Source organism: Amia ocellicauda, chromosome 4 (assembly GCF_036373705.1).
Source record: "Amia ocellicauda isolate fAmiCal2 chromosome 4, fAmiCal2.hap1, whole genome shotgun sequence".
NCBI classification, from domain to species: Eukaryota; Metazoa; Chordata; class Actinopteri; order Amiiformes; family Amiidae; genus Amia; species Amia ocellicauda.
Window position 1 is genome coordinate 1,558,763 of NC_089853.1, and position 26,238 is coordinate 1,585,000.

The 26,238-nt window shown below is 38.2% G+C and overlaps 1 protein-coding gene across 4 annotated transcripts in view; it reads left to right on the top strand.

Moving 5' to 3' along the window:
- LOC136747540 (carabin) overlaps positions 1–26,238 on the top strand; it is a 75,637-nt gene that overhangs the window by 2,929 nt on the left and 46,470 nt on the right. For all 4 annotated transcript variants that reach the window (XM_066700425.1, XM_066700426.1, XM_066700424.1 and 1 more), the window contains 6 exons: positions 582–707; positions 1,548–1,671; positions 1,996–2,065; positions 3,575–3,689; positions 6,732–6,849; positions 14,754–14,866. In XM_066700425.1, the coding sequence (XP_066556522.1) occupies positions 582–707; positions 1,548–1,671; positions 1,996–2,065; positions 3,575–3,689; positions 6,732–6,849; positions 14,754–14,866 (666 nt within the window). The remainder of the gene's footprint in view (positions 1–581; positions 708–1,547; positions 1,672–1,995; positions 2,066–3,574; positions 3,690–6,731; positions 6,850–14,753; positions 14,867–26,238) is intronic.

A 26,238-nucleotide genomic window follows, 5' to 3' on the forward strand; every position in this document is an offset into this window, starting at 1 on the left:
AATTGTAATTCATTTGTCAAATGATAAAATGGAATCTTGTTGCACATCAAGAATTCAATATCCCTCTTAAAAAATACAAATCCCCGAAAGGAAATGTGCACCTCTCGTCTTATGTGGAATTGGCTTAAACCTTATTCAGCTTTAACATTGTTTCTTGGCTTTTTATTTTTTCAGTAAAAATGTTATGATAAATGAGTTGCAAACTTGGAAAGCCTGGTGTGTGTTTAAGAAAACAAGATGTCTTGCTGAGAGGGGCACAGTGATCAAGTCCAATCTAATATTGGAGAGCTGTCCCCTCAGACATGCCCCTCAGTTTGCAGGAATGTTCCCCCTGAGATGAAGGAAACCTGCTCTGTTAGTTTCCTACAGCTGTAATACTTTTCACCTCTGTATTACTTTTAAAGCCTTTTTTCTTTCACCTTTTCTTAATCAATATATCACCTAATCCCAAGATAGACATCTTCGCACCTTGAGTAAATGTGTTAGTTGTTATTTTCCTGCTGCAGTGAGGTAGAGGGGGGTGTTGAAACCTGTTTAGAAGATGGTGTGGTCCAGGTATAACTAACTCTGCTTCTTTGCAGAAAGGTCATTTCCTACACATCGCTCCTTGATGGGTGACACCCCCGAAGCGATTGAAGGACAAGCCAAGCTCTTCCGTGTCCTCACGGCGTACGCAAGGTATAATCCCCAGACAGGGTACAGCCAAGGTGAGGGTGGTGATTAATCATGGATACATCATTTTATCTGTGTCAGTTCTGTGGCTCTAATTTGTTAGTCCTATAGGTTCACAATTATTTGAAGTAAATATCCTGACATATGGAAGCAATGAAGGATATCCTAATACAGAAATCTAGTTACTGTGAAAGATTTACTACATAACCAGCACTATTATATGTCTTTATTTCAGAATCCAAAACTATTGTATAGCTTAAATAAAAAACAAATGAATATAATAAAGTGTTATGTAGCAGAATGATCTGCTAGCCTGTATCAAGCATTTACAACAATTTAGGATTTTATCTGACTGGCTGGCAGTTTCTACCACTGTGAGAAATGATCAATTTGTACTGAAGATGTTGGTTTGATTAGTGTTTGAATATGCTGTGGGGAAATAACACTCCAGTTAAGGATAAAATTAATGTATTGTGGGTTTAGGGACGGTAGCACTTAAGTTAGGTAATGGTGGGACTGTTTGGACAGTGGAAATTAGTTTCACTTTTCCACCAGAAGTGGGCAGTGGTGTATAATGTACGAACTGGTGGGCTGTGACAGGCTTTCACATGAAGTGGCCTTGGCTGCACACAACTTGGAAAGAGATGTAAGGAATCGCTGAACGCTTATCTTTCTACTTTTAAAATGGTGAAATGTAAAACCTTGTGTAAGGCGGGCTCTTCCTGTAAAATATTGTATAGGCTAAATTGTATAGAATAAAGGCAGTACTATTTGTGTTGTATTACTATCTCTGTGCCATATCTTTATAACAATCATATTACAAAGTGGACAAAGGTGCATCGTAATCATGATTGTTCCCTCTGTTTTGTTGGCAGGAATGTCCTACCTAGCTGCTGTGCTCCTGATGAACCTGTCTGAAGAAGAGGCGTTTTGGGCTCTTGTTGCTTTGTTAGAAACGCCTAAATATTTATCAGGATTCTTTGATCATTCATTGGATAAGTGAGTTCACGTCACTTCACTGCAAATGCCTCTGCTGATGTACTGACATTACTGCATTGCAGAGCATCATTAAGGACAAAAAATAAGAAAATATAATGTATATCTATATATCTTCTCTCGAAGAAGACCCTCCATTCAGATGCATTTTGGTGTACATGCAAAAATGGCATGCGAGACTCAACTTGGCAGTCTGAAACAAATTAGATTAATAGAAAAAAAATGTACTGATCTTCCTCATGCAAGTTAAGTTAAGGTCCTTGTGTCTTTCAAAAACACTAAATCCAAAACCTAAAATCTGTGTTCATTGGTGGTGGTGTTTTTCAGGATCCAGTACAATGCCAGAGTGTTTCACCAGCTCCTCAAGCACAGGATGCCTAGACTTTCTCGGCACATTGTAAGTAGTGGAGAGCAGGACTTCCCTGTTTCGACACAGTGCATGCTCAAGATATCCAGTACTTTATGTGTAACATTTCTGTGGAGTGGATGCTATAAACATTCCTATCCAGAAGTATGGCTTTGAAGGATTTGGTCGCTCTTCTTGGTTTATATAATATTTATAATCATCAATGAGTGAAATCTATGTGTATTTGCAATATGATATTTTACATAAAGGGGCTATAATGCAATAAAAAAAACTGCAGCTGAGGACTTGCTCCAAATGTATTGACAAATAATGAGTCACTAACCTAATTGATGGCATTTGAATTGGCTTACCTCATGTGGCCTCATTCTACCCTGAGATTGTATGTGTGATTAAAGGGAATGTCTTTTTGTCATTTAATGCCTCTTGTGATGATGGCACAAGTGCTTTGTTTTGTGTTACCCAGAGGCAGAACTGCAGCCTAACCAGTTAAGATATTTGAATGTGCATCTTACTTAACGATGCAGCCTTTTCCTGGACTCAGTTGTAGCAAGCAGAGCTGTGGTGCCCTTTTGTTTACTCAGCGACTCACCCCGGAGACACAGAAGGCATTTACTGCAAATGTTCCAAAAGCTATTTACCATAATCAGTTTGTACCCTGTTTCTGGCTAATGGTCAAATTGTTCTTATGAAAACATTGTAGTGCAAGAACATTGTGATCTGCACTGGAATAGCAAAATAAACTAGAACGGAAAGCAGTAACTGCAAGTTATCCTAATAGGGGTCACAAAAGACTGAAAAACAAGCTTAATTTTATTAAAGTGAATCTGATGTAGCAATGGTCATATTTATTCAAACTCTAGTTGCACGTCACCCATAAGTGTCGCAGAAATTAAAAGGGTAAGTGTTGAAATGATCTTTCACACTTTGAGAATCACCCGAAGGGGGGCAGGGGGGACGGCATTAGGAAACCAAAAGTCAATGGGTGTGAGTGACTCCTTTGGTATCTTCTCACTTGTATTATGCTAGTAAAGGGCAAATTACACAAACAAAACAAAACGATTATATCACTTCTCAGAAGCCACTGATTCATTTATGTGGAATGTTTAAAGTCTTGTATACATCAGTGGGCCCCGTCATGTCCCTGATTTATTCCATGAAGCTGTGGTTTTAGCGAGATACTGCTTGAAATACAGCTTAAGCTCGCCACCAGAATAGACGTTTATCCCATGAAAGCTGTTTCTTTAATTTGTGATGGTTGACTGTTTCTTAAGGGGTTTAATTCCCCTTAGCTTTGACTCGTTCTGCGAGACATGCTGCTGTGGAAAATCAACATGTTTGGGGATAGCTAAACCCAAGAGGCTTATAACAACTTCTGTGGACAATTTTAATGTCCCAGTTTCATTTCTGGTCTAAATTAATATAGTTTGTGCCCTACATTTTACTGCTAACCTGGATCTGTGAAATCAGCCCTAATCATTCTCTAAGGCTTTTAAGTTCTATTTAAAGTAATGAAGCTTTTGTTTATTCCAACAAAAACAGGAAGACCTTGGAGTATCATCCTTGCACTATGTGATGCCCTGGTTTCTCACCTTATTCACATCCTTGCCTTGTTGGGACTCTGTGCTGGCTGTGTGGGACCTCATCATGCTACATGGTAAGAACAGAACTTCCCACTAGCTGTAATCTCCAAATGATTCAGAAATCCACACCATCGTATAAGCCCACTGTGGAGATCATTGCAGGGCGTCAAGTGATGCAGCAAGACGCTTTAAAGTCCTCCGGTTGAGATATGGATCTTCATATTTTTAAATCGTCCAACTCCATTCCAGAATCTGAAACCTTCTCAGAGTGCCAATACATTTGTGGTCAAGAAGAAAGTTTCATGGGGAAAGTGTCCATAGGACCTTCAAAGTCTAACCTTATTACAATAAGTAACTACCGGCATTTGCTAACAAGCTGTGGTTAGCCTCCCAAATGTTACTTTCTCAAGGGCCTGACCTTTGTGACAATGCAGCACTGCTCCTCTTGACCTTTGCAGAAGTGCAGTATTTTGCAGATTGGAGATGGCCTATCTGGCATTTCTGGAATATCCGCAGAAACAAATGGGTCAAACGGTCATTCGGGGTTCTTTAAATGTTTACACTGTTGGTCATTTACTCTGCATGATGTCTGGAGCACATGTTTCATTGAAATGATTTGATTGAAACCTACATGGAGTATGTTTAAATTGGAAATTATACAACAGACCCACGAGTGTTATGTACAGCCATTATATTTCAACTTAACCTTTTTTTTTGGCTGAATGTTCTGATCCAAAATAACCAAATGTATCAAAAGACTTGAGTAATGCTGTACTGTATGTGACCCTAGAGATTTGAAAGATATTCCCAAATCCTCATATTAATAAATGTACACAGATGGATCTTGTATGCACTTCTGAGGAATAAATGCTTTTTTATTCTTTTAAAATGCTGTCTTAACATAAGCTGGATGGGTTTTGAGGGATCGGTTCCATCGATTTGTTTGAATTGAACATTAACTGACTTATTTGCACCCAGTGTGTTGGTTTTGGGCCTTTTGAGACCTGCTAATTATCACTTTCTCCTTTGTGTAGTTGCCATGAGGAACAAATGTTTAGACATTTTGTCAGCTTAAACTAAAAACATGAACTTAAAGGAAGATGCATTACTTATAACCAGAGTATATAACAAAAAAATATCTGTAGACTCAGTGCTGTGAAAGCATTCAAATATACTTGGGCATCAGTTTATGAAGTAGATTTATAAGCCAGGCTTTGTGCGTAGTCTGTTTGTATGAGGTATGGCTTTTTAGGGCTGTGCTACCTGCTGACAGTCTTGGGCGTTCTTCCCATTCAGAGTACCTTTTTAAGGTAATTTATGCTGAATGTGGTTCCTTGTAGGAAGTTCTTGTGAAAGCCCTGGAAGAGGACTGATTCAGGACTCTTTCAACAAAAGACCCATAGATATTTATCTGTGGCTCACAAAGGATCCCATGCAATGTGTGTCACACATCAGTAAGCAAATCATTCTGATAGACTGTTTTCTCATTTTCTATCAATCATCTATTTCTCATTGATAGAGGGATCTTCTGGGATGACGGGTTTTCTTTTGTAGTGTCCCTCTAAGTGGGGTCTATGCATTTGACTTCCCCCTCAAAACAATCATCGGAAGCCTGAGAAAAGCTGAGAGAGGGGAAGTGGGCTGAGGCTGTTTGGATCCAGCTGTAGCCTGTTAAAATAAAATAAGCAGTCTTGTGCTTTCAGTGAATCAATACAGATTTTAGATAAACAATTGAAAATGTTTATACTTTTGATTAAAGTACAGAAGCATGTGTTCCTTTAATAATCTTCAAGAAATAAATTGTTAAACTAACCTGTTTCTTATAAGGTATTTTTCTTGCGAAGGCTTGGTTAAAATCCTATTTAGGTCAGCAGACTTGGATATTCAATAAGAAATGCTTTGGCACTAATATGACCTCAAAGCAAAAAATGACAACCACAACAATACATTGAAATGGCTGGAAATCTGATGAGGTCTCGTTGGAAAAAGATCCTGGTAAAACTTAATTAAGGGCCTACAAATGGCCACTGCTGATGAAGGCTGTCTTGTCAAAACCAAATTATACATTAACAGTTAAAGTCTAAATACTAATTTAAATATCTGTTCCCATGAAACACTTTTTTTGCAGACGAATATGAGGTTACAACTGTTTTGTCTTTCTTTGTACACCCTAAAATTACAAAACAGAAAGAAAGCAAAGACCTGAGGTTTTAAAACTTTCCTATGGACCCTGTGGTTAGCCTGCTATAGCTGAAAAATTGGATTTAGAAAGCTTGCTAAGTGCCGCTGCAGTGCTGCCTCACTGCTGGCCTTTGTCCTGTGTAAAGAACAATGGTTCCTTTGCTCGGCATATTTGTAACGCCTCACCGCTTTCTTAGAATTAACACCTGGGTGGCAGAATACGAAAACTGAAAAATATCTGTGATTAATACCCTTGCTATAAAAGAGCCCCTGAAATAAAATCGGGAAAGTGGATTGTCATTATGATAACGAATCTAAGACAATTAAAGTCAGAATTGCACACTGTGCTTTATTTGATGTAAATCTCATGTCCCACTTCCTGAATAAAATCTATTATTAATGTTTACTTGAATATATTAAAACAAAAAAATAGTTCCATTAACATGTTTTAATGCATTGAGTTTATTTTTACTGTCAAAAGCTGCCACAGCTGATTATGTACTAATGTACTAATGGAGAGCACTTAAAAGCAGAGTGAATAATGTTTATTAGGGAGTCTATGTGTGTGTTGATGCCATTGCGATTCCTCTATTGCTGAAGGGTTTTGTTTTGGTGCAAAGCGATCATATGTTGAGTTTCGTATGTCAGTCTCAAAGGAGATGCACGGAACACTTTTGATTGTTGACTTTCAATTAAGTATTTTGGGTCACAGATTTCAAAGAAGAACACCTTAATGGCAGAATTATTCCCAAGTTAGTTGGAAATGAGGACAAGCAGAATAAACAAATTCTGCAATAGGATGGGTTTTTCTTTTTTCTCTTAAAGTTGTCTCTGTGAAAAGTTGTGAATACCTGCTGGAGCCCACTTCAGCTCACTTTTCTTCTTGACCTAATGGCTTGACCGGGGCACTTTTCTGCTTCCTCTCATTTCTGCAGGCGTCTCGGCTGTTTTCCGCACGGGGCTGTGCATCCTCCAACTGCTGGAGTCTCGGCTGCTGCACATGTCAGACGTGTCTCTGCTGCTGCCCACACTGCTCAGGGTGCCTGTTGATGTGTGAGTCTTCATTTATTTAGCTTCCTGCATACAGATTTAATAATGTATGAATTAGGCCTTTGTTGGGCACACAACCATGAAAGAGGAAAAAACGAGGGGAAAGCTGGCATTTGTAAAAACGTGTGGCGTGGTTCGAGCTCGTTTAAGCCTTCTGTAAACGGGGCCTTTTGTTTCCGCTTTAGAATGGAATGCGAAATCAGTTAACCTGACTTGATTAGTATCGGGTATTCTCCAGATGTGATGAGAAGAGAAGAAATGAAAGTTGCTTGGCCACTTTTTTTTGGTGCAAGGCCCCAGTTTTGGCTGCGCTGTTACAGACTTTTATTAACCTCTTCTTCCATCTGCTTTGTGGATTTGTGTTTTCTAATACATTCATTGCTCTTTCTACTGTCTGAAGAATTTTACACACCTGACCTGTAAAACTGAACTACAATGGCTGTTGTTTTGCAACAGTCTTTCCCCCATTCAACAACTGCACTGTTAAACTGATTTAGGGTGACAGGATTGTTCTGTCATTTGCTAAATGTTTTAATGCAAACTTACAGATTTTGTTACAGTAACCAAATAAATGTGCTTATTGTTCAAATGTTATTGCGATACACTGTACATCCAAGGTGCTGAGTGAACAAGAACATTTAAATTACAACATCCAAGCACAAATACAGCAGAACCATTTGATTTAATTGTGGCTTTTATGGGTGCATGGGTTGTAATCGCTACTGAAAGCACTGAGCTTGAATATGCACATCAAGTCAATCAGTCTTATGCTGGCACGAGACAGAATTTTTAGTTTATTCTTTACTGTTACCTTGGTAGCCTGTGGTAACAAAGGAGGTTGTGCTGGCACGGACACTGTCCAGTAACTTGATACTTAAGCCGTTTTATTCTCTTTCATTGTTTGAGCTGGTTTCCGGTTTTATTCTGGCTTGCTTTGTTTTGTAGTAGTTGCTGATGCATTTCTAATTTCTTGCTAGGAGTTGAAAAAAAAAGAACTTGCTCTTGCCCTTTCTGGCTCACCCTGTGTCTTATAAATCACTGAGTGTAGCCTTCTCAGTTGATTTTAAGTTGACAGAAAACATGGTCACACTCGCACGTCGGAGTTATTCAGTGTTGTTTGTGCGGAGGTCCTTTTATTATCCCGTGGTTTCGGTTAGTGGGTGGGGACGTTGCTGTGGAAACGGTGCCATGCTCCCTTTAGCAGGCCTTGCCCTCAGGTTGCTTATAAAGCCATACATGAGGAGGCCTCCTTGCTTTCACTGATTAGGCCCCTGTTCACCTTTCTGCTCTGCTGAGCACAACTTCATGACTTCACAGCTCAAGAATTACAAAAAAGAGAATCGCACAAGTAGCTTTTTCATGGATTGTTCAATTTATTATATGAACAATCCATCTCTTCCTGTATGGTGACTCAAACCTGACTTGTGACCCCCTGTGCTAACTCCTACACTAATCCTCTATTATGATGCATTTTGCAGTTTCCAGTCCTGTTTATCCATATGTTGTTTTATTTTTAAGACACGGGCAGCATTCTGCATGTGTGCTTCATCTGTGACCTATAATCACTGGATGCTCATGCTGGTGTTATCTGGCAGGCCACGAGCATGGCACTGCAGATATGCAGCAGAGATTGCCATCTGGACAAACTAGTGCTTTGAAAAGAAATTGCATTGCTGTCTTGGTAAAGCAAAAATAAAACCTCTTTGAAATGGCTTCAAAGAAAATATTAACGAACCATTTGTGCTACTGAAACACGGGCTCTTACTAAATGCTGTAGAAATAGATAGCTGCATTACCAAACCTCATGTATTATTTTATCTAAGTGTTTTTTCTGTTTCAGAATCTAGGATTAATTTATGCTTAGCAACTGCTCTTGCCCTAAGAGAAATGCTGCAAAGCAGGAAGTTGTATATCAAGGATAGGGAGGGAAAACATAACTTTGAAGTGAGGGGATTTGTGTTTAATCCATGAAACCTGATGTAAGGTGCAGACTGATAGCAAATCTGTTTTTGATTTAAGTAGAAACTTAAATATCAATCAATCAATCAATCAATTTTTATCTGTATAGCGCCCTTCGCAGGGTAGCCACAGAGCGCTTTACAGACTGGTAAACATACAACAAACGTACAGCAAAATAAAATGCATAAATACAATAAAATAATATGGGTAAGTTGGTTTTGTCAAATGGAATAAAATTCCCTCGTTCCTGTAATTCACATTTGTTTTTCTAAGGACATTAAACCAAACAATTAATATTATAGTCTAATATAAGAGATCAAGGACCCTTGAACTCAAATTAAAAATAACATTTTTATGAAAGCCTAGGTAATGCATAGTTTTAAGAAGGTTTCAAAATGCCTGTGTTAATCTACATTAGTTCACTGCAAGGATATTTTCTAGATCTGATAATGGGTTGAAGGGGGGGAGAGGAGTACAGTCCACTTGTTTTAGTTCATGTTCTCCAGATGTTGAAAAACCAAAGGTACATCAAAGTGTCCTTGAAAAACAGAATAAACCCTAATTGGAAGTTAATATGTTCAGTGCTGTTGAACTGTAATTGTTTCAGGAAGTCTGCTTAGTCCTCAGGCAGTCTGGACATTTCAAAGCCTTCTGTGTACCATTTTGTCATGACAGCTGGTATAACCTCAAGGCCTGAGCATGGGAATATAGTATGTACACATCCAGACACCCTGCAATACATGAATGCTGATGGATAGTGTTTTTCTTCAAGGACTGCAGAATCATAGCAAACCAGTTAAGCCCTTCAGGAGACAAATTACCAAACATAATTCAGAGCACGGCTAATTCTGGGCTCCCTTCACCCACACATTAACACATGAACACATGTCCTAATATGTATAGCTTTCATAAACAACATCAATGTTTAAAGATAAATATATATGATGTTAATTATATCCACATTGCCATATCATGTTTTTGGCTGTACATCTTCTCATTCACTTTCTGGTAAATGTTTTTGTCTGCAAGTTTTAAATTGATTATGAGGTGGATTTGTGGAGCAACTTTGCAATGTTCTTCAACCCTGGAATGCTGAACCACAATAAAAAGTGCTATGCTACTTAAGAGAGGTGCAGATAATAAGACCTGAATAATCACTCAACATGGCTAATTGACTGACTTTTGTTTGAGAGAGCTTTTGCTGTGTTTAATGGAAACATTTAATTTCAGATCCATGCTCCTCCCTACCCAATCAATTGACATCCCTTCATTCTTCAAATCCATGATGTCAGTGTGGACACAAGACCTATAGGGTGTGCTGTCAGGCTTCATGACATGCAACATGCTGCACTTCAAATGCATTGCTGTGTGATTTGTAAGACTCTCACTATTTCTGATGAGTTTTACCATAACTATCAATGTATTTGTGTGTGTTAGATATAGATATATATATAGATCACGTACAGTTAGGTCGTTAATATTTGGAGAGTGACACAATAGTCATCATTTTGGCTCTGTATGCTTCCACAATGGATTTGAAAGGAAACAATCAATATGTGGTTTAAGTGTAGACTTTCATCTTTAATCAAAATTGGGTGAATGGTGTAGGAATTACACCCATTTTTATATTTGGTGGTCCCAATTTTAGTGGCAAAGTATTTGGACAAACTAACATAATCATGAACTAAATTGTGAGTTTCAATACTTGGTTGCAAATCCTTTGCAGTCTGGCTGAAGTCTGGAACCCATAGACATCACCAGATGCTGGGTTTCTTCCCTGGTGATGCTCTGCCAGGCCTGCACTGCAGTGTCTTTAGTTCCTGCTTGTTCTTGGGGCGTTTTGCCTTCAGCAAGTGAAATGCTGCTCAATTGGATTCGGGTCAGGTGATTGACTTGGCCATTGCAGAACATTCCACTTTTTCACCTTAAAGTCTTGGACAATGACCCGAAGCATACTGCGAAAGCAGCCCATCTGCACTGTGAAGCACCATCCAATGAGTTTTGAAGCATTTGGCCGAATCTGAGCAGATAATACAGCCCTAAACACTTCAGAATTCATCATGCTGCTTTTGACAGCAGTCACATCATCAATAAATACAAGGGAACCAGTTCCCTTGGCAGCCATACATGCCCATGCCATAACATGCTTCAGAGATGAGCTGGTGTGCTTCGGATCATGAGCAGCTCCTTCCCTTCTCCATACTCTTCTCTTACAGATCAACTTGTACCAGAATGATGGGTTCTCATCTGTCCATAGGAAGTTGTTCCAGAACTGTACAGGGTTCTTTAGAAGTTTTTTGGCAAACTAATCTGGTCTTCCTGTTTGATGTTTACATATTGTGGTAAACCCTCTGTATTTACTCACTTCAAAGGTGAAGTCTTCTCTTGACTTTGACACAGATGCGCCTACCTTCTGGAGGGTGTTCTTGATCTGGCCAACTCTTGTGAAGGGGTTTTTCTTCACCAGGGAATGAATTCTTCTGTCATCCACCACAGTTGTTGTCCGTGGTCTTCCAGGCCTTTTGGTGTTCCTGAGCTCACCAGTGTGTTCTTTCTTTTTAAGAATGTACCAAATTGGCCACACCTAATGTTTTTGCTATCTCTCTGATTGGTTTGTTTTGATTTCTGAGGTAAAAATGAAGGCAAAATGCCCCAAGAACAAGCAGGAACTAAAGACCGCTACAGTGCAGGCCTGACAGAGCATTACCAGGGAAGAAACCCAGCATCTAGTGATGTCTATGGGTTCAGATTTCAGGCAGTCATTGACTGCAAAGGATTTGCAACCAAGTATTGAAACTCACAATTTAATTCATGATTGTTAGTTTGTCCAAATACTTTTGAGACCCTTAAATTGGGGGGACCACATATAAAAATGGGTGTAATTCGTACAGCGTTCACCCAATTTGAATGTAACTGCCCTCAAAGATGAAAGTCTACACTTAAAGCACATATTGTTTCCTTTCAAATCTATTTTGGTGGTGTACAGAGCCAAAATGATGACAATTGTGTCACTGTCCAAATATTTTTGGACCTAATGGTATGTATGTGCCATAGTAGTTTAAAGAATGAATCATTTCTGCTTTTAGATTTCTCTTGTATTAAACAGACTTCTAATGTAAAGGTTTTCTATGTTCACAACCTTGAGAAAAGAAAAGACATTACATGTATTGATTACAAGATAAAGGATACTTATATTATGGCTGAAAACCTATAGATAGATAGTTGGTTTGAGGTAGAGCAACAAAAGTTATCAAATTTATTTGTGTGTTTTAAATCCTCTTCTTGATGTTTTGTCTGTTATATAGTTAAAATTGTATTAATCACTGGAATAAAAAAACATGCATGGTGATGTATTCTGTCTGGTGCGTCGTTTAGTCAAAACAGTGTGTTGATGTGGGTGGATGTTGCATCTTGTGGTCAATTTAAAGTAAAAAAATATATAAGCAAATAACTTCAATGCTATTGGAGAAGTACATTTTAAATGATTTGATAAAGATTTTGGCTTCTCTGTTGGATTATACAATTCTGTCCTACATATCAGACTAGGAAGGTTACATGCCTTACAACTTTAACAGACCAGGTAAGCAGTGTGGAAAACCAAACATGCAGGTCTTGGTATTCCCAGACAGACTCAAAATGAAACTTAAAATAAACAGTCTTACTTCTTTCTTAAAGAATGTAATAAAAACTGAATTAACAAACACGATACTATGTTAAATATCATTTGGCATCAGCACTGTAAAAAAAAAAAAAAAAAAGGTTGCATCCTGATTTGATTCTTTAAATTAATTAAAACAGGTAGGTATTAAAACTCTATTTTAATTCTACTCTTAGGTTGCTTGCAAGCTTATAAGATTGCTATTTTAGTTATTTATCCTGATTATGTATAAAAACATCATGCAGACTTTATTATTCACATAGTCTGTTAATCTGTGATTTCCCTGAAGTGCAGGCTTGTCTGAACTGCTCACTTGGACTCCCATCCATGTATATCGGGCACAGAAGTGTTAGTGTGAGAACTTCAGGCTATTGGTGTCTGCCTAACCCCTTTCCCGCCACCTGTACTGTGACAGGTTTCATATCTAATCCAATATTTGTTGGACAAGTGGAGAAGTCAAGCACTATTGTACAATAAGCTGATTAAGTACTTTATGTTTCATCCATCTGGTCATTTTTCGACACAAAAGTGTGGCCTTTCAGCGGTTGTCAGCACAGGTCAATTGTTCCCTTTTGACAACAATGACGGAGGTTTGACGGGCCGTTGGGCTGATCTTTTTTTTTTTTTTTTTTGTCTGAAGCCATCACCATAGCCGCCTCCGAGAACACGTCACCCTGCTCTCCCCTCAGCCACACTGCTCTGTTTGAAGACTTGACAGCTCATTTGTTAACTTGTGGCTACTTTGTGCTAGGTAACCCTCTCTGAAAGCACCATGCTTTGCTTTATTTTGGAGGTTCCCTGAGACCGCATACAATGTTTAAGTGAACAGTCCGCATATTTTAAAGGATTTGCAGAAATGCAAAATAGGTGTCTGCAGTTAATACCATTTTTATAATTTTACAATACTTGGGGATGCTTAGTACAGTGGTGTCTGTTTACAGTAATGTGTAGTGTTTTGTACTTAAATACAGAAAGATGAGATTTGTCTGGGTCTTTCAGCAGAAAAGCCGTATACAGTATGTGGCTTTAGAAAGCTTTGGTAACTGTGTTGCCAGCTTTCTGTTAATTCGTTGATTTTTGCACTTGCCTCATCAAGAAGTGTTGAGGTATTCCAGGAAATAGATATGGTGCAGAGAAGCTGCCTCGTCAAAAGAAGGTTCTGTTAGTGACCGTCATCCAAGTTTGGAAGCTCTCCACATGTCTGTGCAATTGATAATAAGCTTGGTTTCTACTGTACCAACTATTAAGGCCTTCCTTGTTGTCAACTAATGTACTACAGTCTTTAAAGATGGTTCACATTTACTCAGTGAAATAGCCTCCGTTCTTGGACTGTTTTTTTTTTTTTTTTCCTCCCAATGTGAAGTCAGACATTTTCTGAGAATAAATGCGTTGTATAGCTGATTTAAGTAATACTGAGAAATATTAAGAACAATACAAGGGTGCGGGTTCCTGGCTGGGTTCAAGGTTATAAAACGAATCGATTTAAAACAAAACTGAGCTGTTGAGTTTGAGTGCTTCTACAGGGTGAAACTTCAGAAAAGGAGCTTTAGCATTATGCCCTCATTTTCAATGTCTTTTATATCCATTATCTCCCTCATAGTAGAGGGCTCACCTCTTGTGAATGTATTTTGAATAAGATGAATCAGGACATCTGAATAGATGCATATGAGCTCTGCAGCAACAATGCTGCCTTTCATTCACATAAGCCTATTATTGGAAACATCTTTAGAGATAGTATTTATTTATTATTGAAGGTGTAGGCCCTCCTTCAATTTAACATGCGTGCTGTTTGCATTGAGAATGGTAAAGCCCTCTCGGGGCTATATTGTGTTTTGCTGAAATAAAAAATAAAAAATGGGGGGAGCGGAAAGTGGGATAGCAAGTCTGCAGTTTTGGTAATGCTGCATTGTCCGTCTTAAGCAAAGGGGTGTTATGTAAAAAATAATGGTAATGTTTATGTATACATATACACATTTATGTTAATAGTAATTTTGGATGTTCATCACATGAGTGTTAGAGTAGATGTCTGGCACAAGGACCCAAAAGAAATGGGGGGGAGGAAAACTGCTCCCATGGGGTTAGTGCTTATAATATGATTGTAGAACCACATGGGTGGATTCTCCAGAATACTTAACAGCAGTAGGTTTGACACGGTCATAAGAGCTACCAAATTAAATCTTTGACTTTTTTTTTTTAAACTTAGGTGAGCCCAGTATAGAATGAAGCTCTGGTGTTGTGTTTTTGTGTCTTGCTGTGTGATCAATTGTATTTTCACTTTTGATGTCCTCAGCTCCCGCCACAGCGCTCTGGTGCCGGCTCTGTGGACCACCGAGGTGCAGGACTGGGAGATCGAGTGCATGCGGAGCTTGGTTCTGGAGGAAGACCGAGAGGAACCTGGCCCAGGTATGGTCTAAATTGCTCAAGCTTCGACCTACCGTCGGATGATGAAGGAAGGCCCAGGGCATACGAGTCACTCCAATGACATATGATAGTCTGGTATCTTTGAGGAACCGTGTCTTTTACCATTGAAAGCAGGTGCTCCTCCAGGGCATACAGGTTTAATGTCACACGGTGTGATATATATATTTTTTTTTTTCTCAAGATTTAAGATGATAAGGTATTTTGGAAAAAAAAAAAAAAATCTTGATTCGGGCCATTGATTGTTTCTGCATAATGTCGCCTGCATTATTTGATATTTGTAGGAGTGATTTTATTCAATGTGCCAGTAAATGAACGTGAGCTGTGTTTATTATATTAGTCAACAGCATATTTCCCTCATGCACTCTGAAAGCTATTGTCAGTATGAGCTCTCTGGAACTACAAACTGTTCTGGGTAATGTTTTTGTAGGAGCTCTGTATGTCAGTCATGATGTTGGAATCTGTCCTGACTTGGATAATGATTTTGTGAGTTTTAAAAATGCTGTAGAGGTCATATTTAAATATAAAATGCAGAGGGGATGGTACAATGTAATATAGTGCAACTGAATATATGCTGCTGTACTGTATTCTGTTATATATTTTTATTTTAACCTAAACTTCACCATCTTTATGTAGGGGGATTTAATATTTTTCCAACAAAGATTCAAATGAAGGCCTTATCCTTATGTTAAATATCTTTAACAATTCATATATTTTTAACAATTAAAATGTCTGAGTTTCACAGTCTTTACAAGTAAAGATGTCTTAATGCTGAAGCAAAAATACAATTATGTTTTGTAGGATCAGTACAGTGCGAAGAACTGCACAATTGCAGTATGCAATTTGTAATGAGAGAACAGATTGTTGTAAAGGTCAAGTGTAAAAATCTTACAGTTGTAACAACGTTTTTACTGGCCCTCCCGACTTATTTGAAAGAATCACTCCAACAGTTCTGCAGTCACTCTCTGTACATTTGTAGTTCCTTTCCCATTATGGGAGATCGCAGGTTATTTCTCATTATTTCCAAGGAAAGGCACAGGTCTGGCCTGCAAGCATCCTTGTTTTATCTTTGTCTGCTGTCATGAAGGGTAATAAAACATTGATCTTCTACTTCGCTTGCTTGTTGTTGAGGTTACCAAATTTGATTTACTCTTGTCAGTCATAAATCTCTAATTGTTTGCTAAGTAAGCTTGCTCACTTCAACAAGGGCTGTTCTCAAATATCTGTTGTGCTGCTGGTGTTTTAAACTTGTCTGAACAAGTAGATCTGAGGACCATATATTTTGCTGCTCAACAAGCTATCCCCCAATGTTAAATTCACCGTTGAAAGCCCTCATACACTGCAACATAGCCTCCATTGCCTATGGAAATTAGAAAACATTTTGTTTAGTAAGATGTAGACAAGCAGTCAATAGATGTGACCCCGTGGTATTTTAAGCAGAAGATAAAATTTCACAGATTCTGCCATTCAGCTGCTGTGTGGTAGTGGGTGCCTACAATACCACTATTATTCCACCCCCTGTCTTTGCTGCAAACTGACTGAGATAAGATCTTGAGCTGATATTGTTTGTTCTTTCTATGGGCTCTGTTGGCAAAGGGTTTACTGCAGCCAAAATAAAATTTAAAAGGAATTTCCCCATATGGAAAGACAATAGTAAGAGTTTATTTATGTTTTCCCCTGGTTGTTTAGAATGCTGCATCCTTACATTTAAAGAAGTTAATTACTGCACATTATCAATTCACGTTATGGCTGCTTTTTTTGTTTTTCTATTAAAGCTCCATTACAATAAAAACTCGTATGCGAATTGCTCTTTACCCCAAGTCCTTGAAAATGTTCTGCAACAGGGTTCTTGTTATATTAGATGATGCCCTTTTTCAGATTGGACCAAAACCCCCAGCCATGACAAACATGCAATTGTGGAATAGAGGATCAAAGTCAAAATGGTTTTTCATTATTTTATCTCCATACAGCTCTGATTACAGTAGGTTTCTTTTACTTGAACAAAGCATTGACATTCTTTCAATGTGTGAAACTCACTGTTTTTGGTATTATTTCAAACGGGGCTGTATTGATACTTATGCCTTTTTTTCTTTTTCCTCGAGCACATCTTTAGAGTTCCGTAAATTGAATACCATATATCTGTTGCAACTACAACTGACTTAAATATATATATATATATATGTTCCTCAGGTGATCATATTGGTGGCCCCGACAATAAATCTGAGTCACAGTTTTGGCTATGATCTTAAAGGGATTCTCTAGCTGCCCTTGAATTCCCCGGTACTGTAATGCATTCTCTACTTGAGCGGCCTGTCTGACATGAGTCACAGACTTCCAGACAAAAATACATTCCCAGAAGCCTTCTGAGGGTCTTGTTGCATTGCCATTGGGGGTGGTGTGCGAGTGTGTGTAAGTGTCGAGCCTAATGAAACCTCAAGTAACATGTTTTACTACCATAGTCTTCTCCCCTAGCATGGTGACTCACTGACTAAGCTGTCGGCTCTTGTTTCCTGGAAGGGGGAAACTCTCGTAGTATAAGTTTAGGCCTGCTCAAATGGAGCAGTATAGACCATGTTGTCTAACCTCCACCTATTAGCCAACACGGAAACCTTGAGATCAGCCTCTGAAATAATCCAGATTTCTCCCTTTCTCTTATCATTTGACTCATTTTAATAAAATACAATTTGAGGAAGATCCCTTCAGTTGCAAACTTGAAACTGACATACAAAATGTAAAACTGTAGAGTAGATAAGTGGTCACAAATTTCCCTCTCATCATATCTGGAGTCCAGGGTTTGTGATTTTTAATACTAACCTTTGTCGATTTGTAATAAAATCAAGGCGGCAGTTAGGGCTGATAGAGGTGTTAGATGTATTACTGTTGTCTGTATATATAATCACTTAGTTGTCCTTTTTGTGCCTTGCTAGCCCCTTTAGGTGCTGTAGTGTTGAATCTCTGATGAATAAGTCTAACGGGTGGCTCCGAAGTCACTCTTCCAGATGATGGCCAAAGCCTTTGAGCCAGCCATGGCCCTGCTGAGAAATGTAGACACGGAGCCAGTGGGATCACAGGGCAGGCACAGCTTGTGCTTGTGTAAGTAGCCTGACTGTACTCGGACGATGTGGTACGTGGTTGGCGTCATGGTTCGGTGCCTTGGCAGGGGAGAGGCATTCAGAGATTCCTATCTGAATCAAGGCTCAGACCCCAGTCACTGTAGCAATTGTATTCCAGTGCAGTGACTGCACAGCTGGCTGCCCCCATACTGCTTCCTGTCCTCTGGGCCTCATTTGTCTGCGAGCTGATGAATGTTTAGATTCCCCTCCTCAGATGGCTGCTTTCCTCCTTTTAGCACCTGTGGAGAAGGAGTGGGATTGATCTGGCGTGGGACGGTGTGCATACGCAGGGAGAGAGAATATGCCAGGGAGAGAAATCCCCTGGCTTAGATGTGATTCTACAGACATTAAAACCAAATGAAAAGATCTAGAAATGCTGGTGAGTTCTAGAATGAAAACAAACCATCAATGATTTTATTGGTGCCTAATGCACTCTAATAGCTTTGTGAGAGTTTGTACTTCAGTTTGTTGGGTAAAAGGATGCGTCTTTGAGAAAATGGGATCTCATTTAAAACCAAATCAATCCTCATGTAAAAAAAAAAAGTGTGTGTGTGTATGTATGTATATGTATGTATGTATATGTGTATGTGTGTGTGTGTGTATATATGTATATATATAATATTTATATGTTAGTGACCCCATTTTTGTATCTTTTACATATGCACTAAGCTGGAAAACATTTATTTTTAACTAGGGAAAGCAAAACATTACATTTCTTCTAAGCTGTCTTCAGTGGTCTTATGAGTTTGCACATTTTTACAGAAATTAATTTTGTTGGCTTGACATCTTAAATTATGAAGACAACATTAAAATAATTTCCTGTGCTGCAGAAGAAGGAAAGGGAAACTGGGCCTTGGAGAGAGTTTTTGTTAAAGTTTTAGCTTGAAAAGTGTTACTAATGAAGCGCATGCTGTGGTCTTTTGTTCACTCCTCAGAGAGTGAGCTGTCACATCAACAAGCCACAAGAAAGCTCAAGACAGCCGAGTTAAGCGAAAAGGATGGCTTGGCTTGAATACATAATTCACTCACCAGTGTTTTTTTTTTTTCCCAAGCAGGTCGCAGGCAAGCTTCACCTGTTTGCAAATGCACGATATCTTACTATTACTTACTATTCCTCCCTTTATGGCAGTTTATGCCATTGCAATTATAACACATGCGTTTAATATTTCTGTGTTTACTTTTGACACGAAAATGTACCCTGTGTCAAACCTAACCTCTAATGTTATGTTTTGGTCTTGATTGAAGGTTGGCCTCTGCTTAGAGTTAAGTTTTATTATGGACGCATTGTAAAGGCTAGAATGGTTATACTTTGACTTTTTAAGCCAATGAGGGTTAAGCTTTGGGCTGGGCTAGGATCAGGATGAACCTAGGATTCTATAAAGCTGGGGTGTCTAAACTACGGTCTGGGGCCAGATACAACCAAATGGTTAACTAGGTTTATGTAGCCAAATATTATGTTGCATATATTTTTATTTATTTATTCCATCTTGGAGTACTCTGTGGTTGGAACAGCCGCCAGGCATTGTGGTTTAAAGTGAAAACGTTCTATCCAGGTAACTTTTTTCCACCAGCAATTGGAACTGATAGACATGCAGTGCGGTGACGTGCTTCGTTGTCGCCCACAGCAGCGCCCTGTCGCGCAGTTCTACTGCAGCCTGGACCAGACCAGGTTCGCTCATTTTAGACCTCACGCAAAGAGGATGCTCAGTTCTTTGTGAGCAGACATTCTCTCTCGTGACTCTGAACAAAAGTCAGCTGAGAACCAGTTTGAATGACTCCCATCTACGGGATAATCTGCGAGTGACAACGACCAACTTTTCACTTGACTGTAATGACAGACTTGGCACCACGTCACATTTTCACTGCTCAAATTAGTTGTGACACTAGTGGATCAGTTCCTCCAAGACAAGACTAATGATTTGATCAGGCTATAGTGAGGATAAGTCCTGTGCCTGTTTTATTTTATTTTTTATTGTATGCTATGATGATTCTGATGCTGTGATTAGTAGGCTCTTAATTACATTACTATTTTGTCAATGATCTGGCATACCAATATGGAAACCACGTTTTTTTTTATGTAGACCTTCCCAGTCCTTTTTTTTTGTTTTGTTTTCTATGATTTCATACTCCATTCACCCCACCACACAGATGCAGTGTTTAATGTTATTGTATCTGTGTGCAGGGCTGGGCGATATTGACAAAATACAATATCGCGGTATTTTTCACATTTTTGACGGTATGACGGTATTTTTTAATGGCCATTTTATACTGTTCATAAAGCAAATGTAATTCAATGTCAGTTGTGTCCAATTATATTTCCTGTCCTGTGTCAATTGTCTTGAAACCAAATCATGTCCACGGTATCGAAGACACACCTTTATTTGGGACAGATTCACTAGGGTCAATTTGCTGTGAAGTTTCAGCCGCACTACTCTCCTCCATCTCATCATCGTTGATTGTGCATTTATCACGTTTCTTTGTTTGTCAACACGCAATACCAAAGTGATTTTTTTTTCGATATTTGGCTGAGGCGCATTCATTCCAGAATAAGGGTTGCCTTTGAGAAGCGCAGATCTGCGCAGAGATTCAGAGATGCGTGTTCCTGCAGTGCTTCTGCGTGACGCCACTAAGACCCAGCCCCAGAAATCTGCGCAGAATCGCACAGCGCAGCGCAGCTCTGAGACGCTGCTGCGGGAGGCGAGCTGTGACTGTGAATAAAAGATTATTCTACTGCTGCCCCCTTGTTAGTGGAGACGAATGTCAACTTTCATTACACAGTGAAGCCGTGAAGAGTTCTGTCAAAACCATTGATATAGAAATCTAGATCAACACTTGTCAATGCTTTATTAAATAATTGCATCAATTATTTTTAAAAATGGAATGTAAATCTATGATGCACAATAATTAAGTTGTTACTTAAATGATTGGCAATTCTATTTTTTAAAATAAATCAAGGTGGTCGCGCAGTTCTGCGCAGATATGCAGGATCCAACCTATTCTATTGGAAATAGATTTGTGGAAATTTGCATTACACCAACACTAGATGCGTCTCATGTCAGTGCAGTAAAGCAGCCGGCACAGCAGGTTGTGCGATATCCGAACACGATCCAGTTTATTGGTAGCTGAATGCTATGAATCAATGACACAGTAAATTATTCAAAACTTTAAAATACCGATATGAAGGTATAGTAAAAGTCCAAACCGGTCCCTAAATGAATACCGGTATATCGTTTTTTATGGTATACCGCCCAGCTCGAGTAATTATTTGCTTTGTGTATGCAGCACTTAAAAATACTCAAACTTTCACATCTGGCCCATTGAGAAAACAGTTTTTTATACCCCTGCTATAAGGGTTAGTCCTGCATTTCTAAGAAGGATGGAGTTTAAGATTGGGTGTAGCATCCATTCTGGTGCTGGCTAGGGCTTGGATTTCTACCTAGTTTAAATGCTAATAATGGGTCTGGTATCTTGCTGGTGTATTTCACTGAATGTCCAGTCTTTTAATTTGTCACAGTCTGGCATAAAGGTTTGGAACATGATTTAGTTGTCAGGTGGATTGATATATAACAGCTGTTTTGGGTAGCTGAAAAAATGTTTCACAATAATAATAATGAATACTAAATGTAATGTTGTTATTATTTTTGTCATTTAACTGACGCTCTTTTCCAGGGCTTACATTTGTACACATTTTATACAGCTGGGCATTTTACTGGAGCAATCCAAGTGAAGCACCTTGCTCAAGGTAACAACAGCACTGCCCCACCTGGGACTTGAAGGTGGGGTCACTCCATTGTGACCTGCTAAAGCCTCCCAAAAGACGACGTCTGACCAGCCTTTCTCTATTTTCTTTATTCCGGATTTCAAATCCTACAGATCTTTTACATTGCTATATTAAGCTACTATTATTATACCTCCAGTTCCTGCTTTGCTCTAGATAGAAATGGATATATTCACATGTCTGTTTGGCTTATGCTGTCATTAACGAACATGTACTTGATTTGGTATCCCACAAGTATTCATTGTCATTGTTATTATTTTTTCATTTTTTATCATATACTTTACTACTAATCTGCAGCTGTACTTTGAAGATGTATTATAAAGCAAGAGAGATGCAGAGGTTGAGAGGATTTGGATCAGTTGCTTATTTAAAATCCTATTTGGAGAGCTTGCATTTTGGATCAGGCAGTTAAAACATGTTCTCGTGTGCTCACGGTTTTTCTAGGAAACGTAAAATAGTGATGTAGCTTCCAACTCTGAAAAATGTACACAAAACATCTGATATAGGAAACAATGATTAAAAAAAAAAAAAAAAAAGGATTATTCATTTAACGAGGAACTCTTGGCTAAAATGCTTAACGATGTTTTTGTTTTTAAAATGTATATTGATTACTAAACTTTCACAAGAATTCAGCGATATTCTAGCATTTCTCAAACTGTGCTAAGGATCCCCAGAATTTCAGATTTTCAGATATCCTCGGATGAGTGGCAGGTTAGCTTTAATCTGTGAAATATTCTTGGCCACTTTGTACATTTCACTTTGAATTGCAAATGCTCTATTTTTCTTATGACCTCTTGTGCAATAGGGGGACCCATTTGCTACTTCTTTACTAGTGAATCTGATTACACACTTAACTACTTTTTATCCTTTGATATAGCGGCTGCTTGGGGTTTTTGATATAGAAATATACAGTGTGATATTATCAAACAACCTTGCACAATGGGGCTGTAATATTGACACTGTACTTGAGATAGAAATGTACTTATCTAACAGGCACACAAACCATGCAGGTGAGCTAGAGTTTCTCTGATAAGTCATGAGGCACGTAGTGAAATCGAAACTTGTAAACCAGCCTGCTCTGTTTGAACTGTAGTCGAATACTTCTTTTACCTCCTTCGTCAGCTTTCTGGTGAAAACAACCAGTATATAAACGCACCAGATGGATTTTTTTTTTTCAAGTTGCTTAGAGAACATCTTTAAAGGTTAAAATACATTTAGTGGGTTTCTGAGCTCCCTTTTAAATAGTAAATCATATAAAAGGCCTGTTGTTAGTTCAACTATATCACTCCTAGGGCTAAAATGCTGCCAGTGAGAAATTTCTCTGTAACCTAAGAAAGCTTGTTGCTCCAGATAGGTGGTTCCCTTGAGATCTACCCAGTGCCTAAGCTCCCAGGGCTAGTGCTTTCATGAGTCCAATTGTTTTATTCTCACATTCGCTTTTCTGTGGGTTTATATTTATCAAGACTCACACGCTACTCCGCATGATTTATTATTTTATGACAAAGATATTATTACACTCCATCCAGTTTTTAAATTAAAGCCAGATTGTAGCCTTAACAAACTCATCCAGCCTTTTGACCCTTGACAAACGAGAGATCAATAAGAGATCTTAGGCCAGGTTAGAAAGGTGAAATTCCTATACAAAAAAAAAAAAAAGTGACAACCCCCCCCCCCCCATTCTTGTTGGAGAGTGCTGAGAGTTGCATGTTTAAACAGACCCTTATCCTGAAATGGTCCCAAATCTGTTTTGAAAATTCAATCCACGAAAGGTGGCACCTCAAAGTAAGCAACCGGAGTGATGCCATAAATGTACCTACTTACTACTCTGCATGTTGCAGTTTTTATGTTTTGTGTGCACTGTAATTAGCAAAAATAATGTTTTTTGTACCATCGCTAATGCCTGTCTTTGTCTGTGGCCCTGGGCAGGAAATTAGGCACATGAAATATTACAGAATTAATGTGAGATCTGTCAGGCTTGGTCAATGTGAAGCTGGAAATGTATTTTTTGGACAAAGCAAATAGTCTCATGATAGCAGTTAACTGAACACTGATAATTTGAAATGCCCCCATGACGCTTTTGCTTCACTGTCTAATCTCATTAAGAGGATGTGTTTAGCAATTTTGCTGATTCATGTGTGAGTATACTACCTTTTCACATGGAGCTCATTGAATTTTAACCCTAAAATACATGAATATATGATCTAAAAGGCTGAAATAACTCAATGGGTTTTCTGTGGCTGTTTCTTCATGTATTTAATTTTTTTTTTTTTTCAGATAGTCAAATGTATATATGTGTGTATATGTATATTAGTTTAGTTGTTATTGCAAATCAAATATTGTATTGAAAATGGATTTGCACACTTTCTTTTGTAATGTCTATCATGTTTACTTTGCTGCTGCACACCTGAATTCATGCTTTTCTCTTAATATGTGAATCGTATTTTTATTTTTTTATTTTTTATAATCTACCCTTCTAAATTCTTTGTTCCTGTATCAGGGCTTTGTTCAGACAGATGTGCAACTCTAAAAGTTTGCCAGTAGTACTGGCAGGAGCAATTTTCCCTATGTGTGTGTGTGTGTATATATATATATATATATATATATATATATATATATATATATATATATATATATATATATATATATATATATATATATATATATATATATATATAATTACACAACTTCCGTATTTGTAGAAATAATTCTATTTGCACACTCTCTCTGGCATACAGTAGTGCACTCTGTCTAGAATCAGTTGAGGCATTAATTCTCTTCTTGCAGTTTTTGAAAGTTGCTCTCTTACCTTATGTTTTCAACCCACTGAAGTGTACCAATCTACACGTTTCTACTGTTTTTAAAAATAAAAAGTTATGAATCAGTGAATTCAGTGTCTAGCAACTGCATCCTCCATGGGTGATTTGTGCTGCAAGTTGTTTGCCTTTGTGTTTAACTACCGTGTTAGACGCTCGGCTTGTGTATTTTTTCTTCTACCTTATGTTCCATTTATTTTGGCACACTGTGGTAGGTCATAAGTCATAATAAATCTACATTAAACGGGAAATTGATGGAGGTGGAAGTGCAGCTGACATTGCATGAACTAAATTGCCTACAAAAACAAGGGGATGGAGACGGATCGGTTGTGGCTTATGTTTAATTTGTTTTGGTTTATTTTTGTATTTAACTTATTTAACAAGTATAGCAGGCCTTATCTAAGAAGCATTGTATTCATCACTGCAGTGTATACAAAACAAAACCCCTCCACTACCGAACCCCCGGTGTCTCGGATGACAGACACTTCGTCTGACTGATCTCCTAAGGAAAGTTTTTAAATCCGCAGCATATGCGGAGAAGAGATCTTTCCAGAATTAAGATATTTATGGAGTTCTTTATTCATTCACTTTTGATACTGAAGATATTTGTGTTCTTTATGGTGGCAGTTCTTGGCATGCATTTTAATTGTCACACACTGGAGCACTATACAATTTTTTTTTTTTTTATTGACATCCTTCCACTTCCTCACTCCCCCCTTTTTGTTCTGGGGGGAGGTAGAAAAAGCCGTGATTTTTGGCTCTCAAGCCAGTCTTTGAATCAGAAGCTATACTTTAGGAAACTTTTCTTATTATGATTACTTTCTCTTCCCACTTCTCACTTTACCAGCAACTTGAATTTAAATTGGTCCCAGCAGGGAGCTGTATAGACCTTATTCACTGAGAAAGTCTTCAGAAAGTCAGAACTGCCTTTTGTTTTAGGAAAAGCGTGTTCTTGGAAGCATGTTCCTTCCTTCAAACCCCCCGCCCCCCAAACAAAAAAGAAACAATTGTGCTACATTTGTATTCACACTATTTAATATTTATTTCAAGTGGAATTACTCTCAAAGTATGTATTTTAAAACCATTAGTTACTTTCAAAGTCAAGAAAATATTTGATCTTGCATTCTTTCGATGTCCTGCTAATGGTTAAGAAGAAATATATTTCTAATTTCTTAACATTTTTAAGGGACCTGTGAGACATCCTAGGTCATTGTATTTTAATACTAACTAACTTTGGATTAATGTTAAAATGTGACTGCCTAAGAATATTAAACATGGTGGTTTCGGTATCTTGCTTAAACACAATATTTAATACAAATGTTATGTGGGATTTGCACCAAGCAATAGAATCATATCCTTTGGGAGAGACTCTTCAATTGACTTTAAAGAGTTTTTCTTTTTCATTTTATTAAATTATACATATAACCTTCATATTCTGAAAATGGTAAACTGTGATAAAATGTATTCATGTCACAAAGGAATTCCATAGGCTTCTCGACACACATTATGCGTAGAAGCCTCAAGGTAAGAATATTTGAAAACATTAGTGTAATTGTGCCTACAAATCCTTTTGAAATGGGCCCTAATGAGTCCTCACTTTATCCAACAAAGAACATTCCACTTAATCTTATTATAGGGATATTGCTTTCAATA